At 30.1% G+C, this 7044-nt stretch overlaps 1 protein-coding gene across 1 annotated transcript; it reads left to right on the top strand.

The window, feature by feature from the left end:
* Nucleotides 1-2581: 2581 nt before the first annotated feature.
* On the top strand, nt 2582-4789 carry LOC127724024 (uncharacterized; the record flags this gene model as incomplete). Its single annotated transcript, XM_052230813.1, has 5 exons — nt 2582-2662; nt 3150-3481; nt 3759-3979; nt 4455-4565; nt 4711-4789. Coding segments are annotated over exons 2-5 (624 nt in total), but the record flags the coding sequence as incomplete, so codon positions are not given.
* Between the last annotated feature and the right edge of the window lie 2255 nt (nt 4790-7044).

The following is a 7044-nucleotide window of genomic DNA, read 5'->3' as shown; positions in this document are numbered from 1 at the left end:
AAAGAAAACATTAAACATAAAACTATCAATGAAATTAGAGATAATGATGGAAGAATAATACTCGTTAATATAGAACTTGATGGTAATATCTTTACACTACTGAATGTGAATGCTCCAAATACTCGTCAAAACAGAAACTCATTTTTCAAAAAATTAAATAATATCATTAATAATAACCGTTTAGGAATAATCATAATGGGGTGACATGAATGAAACTTTAACATCATATGATAGAAAAAGCATTAGATGTAATAATCAAAATAAACCTGTTAATAGTTTAAAACAACTAATAAAAAAACAAACTTATTGATATATGGAGAGAACTAAATCAAAACACCAGTCAGTTTACTTGGAGAAGAAAAAGCAATATAAATCTTGCAAGCAGAATTGATTTTTTTCTAATAAGCCCAGATATAAGACCTCATATAATATCAGCAGACATAAGACCTGCACTAATTTCACATACAGATCATCAAGCCATCTCAATACAAATAAGACTTAATGCTCAAAATAAAGGCAAAGGTTTTTTTAAGATAAATAATAGTATAATGAATGATGAAAAATACAAAGAAATAATAATTAATCTTATAGACACCCATAAAGAAAAAATACTCACCAAAAATAATGATCCTAGAGTTACTTGGGACATTTTCAAAACTGAAGTAAGGGAGGTAACCATTGCATACTGCAAACAAAAGGCTGCTGAAAGTAAAAATGAAATAAAAATTTTAGAAAACAAGTTAAAATGCTTATATGAAAAATCAAGTAATTCAGAAAATTATAAAATAGAAATAAATAATGTAGAAAACAATTTACAAAATTTATACATAAAGGAAACTAGAGGTGCACAAATTAGGTTCCGAGTCAGATGGGCAGAAGAAGGGGAAAACATACAAAATACTTTTTGGGTCTTTAAAAATCAAGACAAACAAAAAAAAACTATTTCTGCCCTTAAAATGATCAAGGTAATATAGTTACAGACGCATCAGATATACTTATTCTTGGGAAAAATTACTACCAAAACTTGTATAAAAGTACTGAACCAGACCCTTCTGAAATAAAAAAATATATTAGCGAAACAAAGATAGATCACTCACTATCCAATAATGATAGTCAACCATTGGGCGGTAACCTAACAATAGAAGAATGCACAAATGCTATATTCAATATGAAACTGAATAAATCCCCTGGACTAGACGGTCTAAGTGTAGAATTTTACCGCACTTTTTGGTCAAACCTAAAAGAATCTGCAGTGAAAGTATTTAATACATGTTATCAAAAAGAAGAAATGACAACTCTCCAAAAAATTGGTGTTGTTTCCCTTTTATATAAAAAAAACCGATCCATTATCATTAGATAACTACAGGCCAATAACTTTCTTGAATGTAGATACTAAGCTTATGGCCTATGCCTTAGCGCAACGGTTAAAAGTGGTGTTGTCCAAAATTATTCATAGTGATCAGAATGGTTATATAAAAAATTGCTACATAGGTTTTAACATTCGCCAGATTCAAGATATTATAGATTACTCAGAAAAATTTCATATAGATGGAGTTTTATTGTTCATCGACTTTTCCAAAGCCTTTGATTCTTAAGAATGGCCCTTCATGTATGAAGCCTTATTAAAATTTGGATTACCACACTCCTTCTTAAAATGGGTTAAAACTTTATATAATGATACTAAAGGGTGCCTGACGAATAACGGCTGGATCTCAGAAACCTACAGTCTTCACCGTGGGATAAAACAACGATGTCCATTAAGTTCTCTAATTTTTGTTATAGCAGTTGAAATCCTGGCCTGTAGAGTAAGACAAGATTCTAACATTAAAGGTTTTCAAATTAAACTTGATGAAAAAACGCATAGTCTAAAAATTTCCCATTTGGCTGATGACAACTCTCTTTCTTAATTCTAAAAATGAAATTAGCCTAGCATTAAACCTAATAGAAATATTCGGAACACTTTCTGGTTTAAAACTCAATAAATCTAAAACAGAATATATATAATTTTATATGGAACAATAAACAAGAAAAAGTTAAACGTTCAACACTTAGCAAAGATCACACAAATGGGGGTCTGAAAATGACAGACATTGATAATTTCTTAAATGCATTACAAATTTCATGGGTTAAACGATTAACTTCAAAGGAATTTGCTAATTGGAAAGTCATTCCAACATATTATTTTAACAAATTTGTTAAAAATAACCTTATATTTCATATGATGCCAGACAACATAAACTCAATATCCAATTTAAGTAACACATTACCCTCATTTTACTTGAACATATTAAAGAGCTGGTACAAAGCAAATAATACACCAACAAGTACCACACCAATCACAAACTTTAAAAATATTAGGCAGCAAATGTTGTGGGGTAACAAAAATATAAAATTTAAAGGAAAATGTTTAGTTTATCTTAATTGGATAAAAGATGGTATTATTTACATCAATGATATTATTGATTATAAAGGGCATATTTCACAAAAAGTTATATTGGAGAAATTAACCTCTAAACTTAATTGGATCTCAGAACTTTCAAAATTGAAAAATTCAATTCCAAAACAATGGCTAAATGCCAGAACAAACTTATCTATGAGGACTCAAAGAATATTGCTGCAAAGTTCAAAAATGACGAATACCTAGAGTCTTTCAACGTGACGGGTAAGTAATGAATGCAGTATAGTTATATATACTAGGTCTTATTAATGCTTATAGAATGAAATAAGAAAAAAAACTTTTTTTTTATCATTTAGTTTCACAAAATCAAAAATATAGTTACCGTTCAAGCAGATCAGCTTCATCAATATATGATTAACTTGTATTAATTTGTCAATTACAGTTATCTCCCTTTATTTGGAGGAGGAACAAAAATGTAAAAAACGCTATAATCTATTTGTTATTTGTTAAAATTGTCAACATGTAAGATTCTTGAACTCTAACTCGTTCTTTGGGGAAATATTTAAGATATGGTTTGCGTTCTACTTTCAGAATTTGCAAAATTCAGGACAAATGTAGAACGATTAATTTCTGCATTTTTATGAATCGGATGAAAGAGGAGCTTTGACGCTGGTATATACCAATACGTTTGAAAATGATTCTTGTCATCAAATCACGTGTTTTGTAAAGGTCTATTTTATTTTTTTTTCAGATTATGTGTCCAGCAGAAATTATGTCCTTAAAACCTTTCTTGACGGCATAATTGACGACGTCCCATCGAAAAAAAACTCAGCTTTGGAAACCGCAAGATGTATAGACTACATAAACTATATGAGGAACTCAATGTTTATATCACCACTGAGCTTCATGCAGAGTCTTTTAACCTACTGCATAACTGGAAGCAAAGCTGCAGTAGTTTTGAATTCAATTGGACACCCATCTGGTAGTTATACCACAGTCAACAACTGGATTAAAGAGTACAGCAAAGAAGCACTACAGTGTCCTAATGACGTGGATGTTGTTACTTTCTTTGATAACAACCAGGTATGTATTCTATTAATAAGCACAAACATAAGCTGTACCGTCTCCTGCGTTTGTTTTCTGGTGGATAATTGTCTCAATGCAATTATAATAGATCTTTTATTTATATACTTACAGGCCTGTTAGATATGTGCATATACGAATAAAGAGGAACACACATTACACGTTCGGAAAACATCAAAAGTTTCCTTCAGTTTTTATTTTCATTATATATATATATATATATATATATGTATATGATTTAAAATGAGGGATCTTAACTCGTGTTAATTATTTTCAGGTATTACAGAGAAAGTGGCGAGTTATTTCTGATTTCAAATCGGAAAGCAGTGTTATTACAAACCTGATTCATGTGTTACCCAACCCAAACAGTATGTTGCAATTGGAGGACAAGTTTTCACCAAAACATTGGTTCAAGTATGATGAAGCATCCAAGGATAAAGCTGTGTCTGATATTTTAACGTTGTTCCAACAAGAGGATGTTGCTTTTTGCAAATTTAGGTAACTATAAGTTAATTTTTTTTAAAGTTCTTATAAATTGATATGATTTAGAAATTGTTTAATATTTTCCATGTAGGGGCCTTTTATAATCTATTGTATGGTATGGGTTTTCTCGTTGTTGAAGGTGATACGCTTGCCTAGAATTGCTTACAGACACTTAATTTTAACGTTGCTATTGATACTGTTTCCATTTGCAATCAAACAACATCTGCTCATTCTTATATTATAAGACAACACCACGGGTTAGGAAAAAACGAAAGGATAAGCATTTATAACTAAACATTTGCTGAACTAAAAACTTCAGTTAGGAAAGAAGTGTAGGTATGGATAATCATAAACGAACTTATCACATTATCAAATTTAAAAAATCGCCATAGATTTTCAGGCTGCCTTACATTGGTACCATAATATATATCCCTCTTTTTTTAAAAGTAGAAATCATAGAATGGACGTGATCATATTCTTTTTCTTTCAGAAACCAGTTTATAGACGAGCAACTCAAAATTGTCTGTGATCTATTAACAGCTCATGAAGATCGGAATGTTGGGGAAAGTTCATGTGCTGGATCTATGGACCCACACGATAGGTAGATATGAATTTTCTAATAACTAAAAAAAAGTTTGAGATTTCAAACTGTTAACAGATGCTTTATAAAACATGCGGTCGATATTAATCTAACAATACAAATTTCTCTTTATACAAACTGTATTATATGACATTGTATTTTTAAGATACAACTTTGTAAGAAGTGAACATCCTGCTGACAAAATTAAAGTAGTGATGGGAGATCCTTGCTTTGAGAACCCTGTGGTTTGACATTCTGCCTCCTTTTTCAGTGGTTTAATTATTCGGGTAAGATCATCAATGATGCCTTGTGTAGTTGGAAAAGTAGTATCGCTGATACCACCGTCAGTTTCCTCTCCCATCACAAAGTCTGCTAGTTCTTGAGGAAGGGCAGGAAGGGTTGGAATTGTTGGAACTTCCTTATATCGACAAAATAATAAACATAACAAAATAAAACAAACAGAAAAAATAATAAACATAACAAAATAAAACAAACAGAAAAAAGAATAAATATCAAAACAATAAAAAAAATTAATAACAATGGATACCTTATTACGTTCCTTCTGTCGTTACAAAATAACAAAATTACAAAATAAAACAAATGAATGAAAATTAAATTAATATGAAGCATATTTTAATCAGATTACATATGATAGTATATGTTTGTCCAAATTTGGATGTTTTTTGTTTTTCATTTGAAAGATATTTAATATGGTTTTGTTTGTGTGTTTTTTTTTAAATTGTAACGATATATATTTACTGATATCTCATGTATATACACTACATTTCAGTTATTTGTCGTTTGTTTATTTTGCGGCCATTCAAATCAAATATTGAAGGCTTATAAATGGGTGAGATGAAGGACAGCCATAAAAAATGTGCTTTTGTTTTTACTTATGCATTGGTCATGAATATTTAATTTCAACACCGTTACTAGTTCATTCTTAATAATTACCATCTGTGATGAAGTTGAACTTGATGGGCTTGTTGAATAACCCTTGGATGTAAAAGTATATATTGATCCACACTCGGCCTTTATTGTAATATTGATACTGGCCCTAGTCATGAATTCCAATTCTTTAACCGAAATGATATTGGTTTAATTGAGCTATGGAAATTAATAATTATTCTATAATGAAACTTCTATAAAACGTGAAAGGTTTTGATACCTTGCATGAAACTTTTTTAAATATCCATAGGCATAAATAAGAAATATTCATAAAAATATGTTTTTTGTTTTTATTCATATAAATTTCAATTTCTTGTTTTTAAGGTGTATTGCTCGCTGTCTACTTTGCTGGGACTGTCCTCCGTAGACGAGGATTACATGTACGCTTACGAAATCAGTAAAGAAATTACAAACTTTAGAACCATAATTCAAAATTCAAAATGCCTTGGACATAAAACCCTGAAGTCAATTAGCGGTAAAGATTTGGACAAAGACTTTATTAACCTATCTCAAAAAGCAAAAGAACACCGACGAAAACATCTCATATGGCTGAAAGACAAACCGCTAGGTAGTAAGCAAAAATATGAACCTATATTTGTATTGCCAACTGATCGAGAAAATTACGAAGACATAGCTAACAAGACAAAAGCGGAAATTAGTAAACTTGTGGAGAAAGAACTTGTAGGGCTTGGTGACCAGACACTCGATGACAAATGGATTGAGATCAAAAGAAAGACAAAATCAGAAATGTTGACATTTTTAAAGGAGATACAAGATGATGATGCATAGTTGAACTTATGATTTGTTTTTAGGTTCTTGTAATTAGAATTGTAAATATATGCTCATGTTGGAATATACAACGTAAGAATAAAATTTGATTAAACTTTAAGGGCTTAGCAACTAATATAATTTTAATTGCTTACAAATTTCTTTAAACATACAGAATAATGTGGTCATTGTCATAATGAATTCCGACTCGTCAATGTATATACACAATAGTCTATTAACAGTACTAAATCAGCAATTTTTTTTTGTATATTTGTCGTATTATTAGGAATGGAACTACCTTATTAAAGATGGTATCTTTCCTTCTAGAAAAATATTTCTGTTGGTCTTTCCTGGAATCGAGTTCTTTAACCGGCTTCTTTCTCTTCGTTGTAACCTGAACAGTCGACTTACGTCCAAATTTTGATGTTTTATCCTGAATGAGACCCATATTTTCCAATAGATTACATAATTTATATTTATAGCCGGACCCCCCCCCCCCCCTTTTTTGGCGAAAATACAAAAATAAGTAAAGAATATTTAAAATTTATAATTTGAAAATCGAATAAAACATTTTGTTGTGTCTGTTCTTCGAATTTGGTTATTACCATGCTTATTTACAATTATATATTATCTAATTCTCTTTTGATTACATATATATGTTTTTGTAATAGATTGATATCTATTACGATATTATGTTATTTATTGTATTTAAAAATGTGAATATGTTTTGTTTCTTATCCTTGCGTAGTCCTTAATTCTAAACTCATTGACAAATCATCATATA

The sequence above is a fragment of the Mytilus californianus genome, unplaced genomic scaffold, assembly GCF_021869535.1.
Source record: "Mytilus californianus isolate M0D057914Y unplaced genomic scaffold, xbMytCali1.0.p SCAF_1, whole genome shotgun sequence".
Lineage (NCBI taxonomy): Eukaryota > Metazoa > Mollusca > Bivalvia > Mytilida > Mytilidae > Mytilus > Mytilus californianus.
The sequence above is the reverse complement of the archived record's forward strand: the minus strand, read 5'-3'. Positions and strand labels throughout refer to the sequence as shown.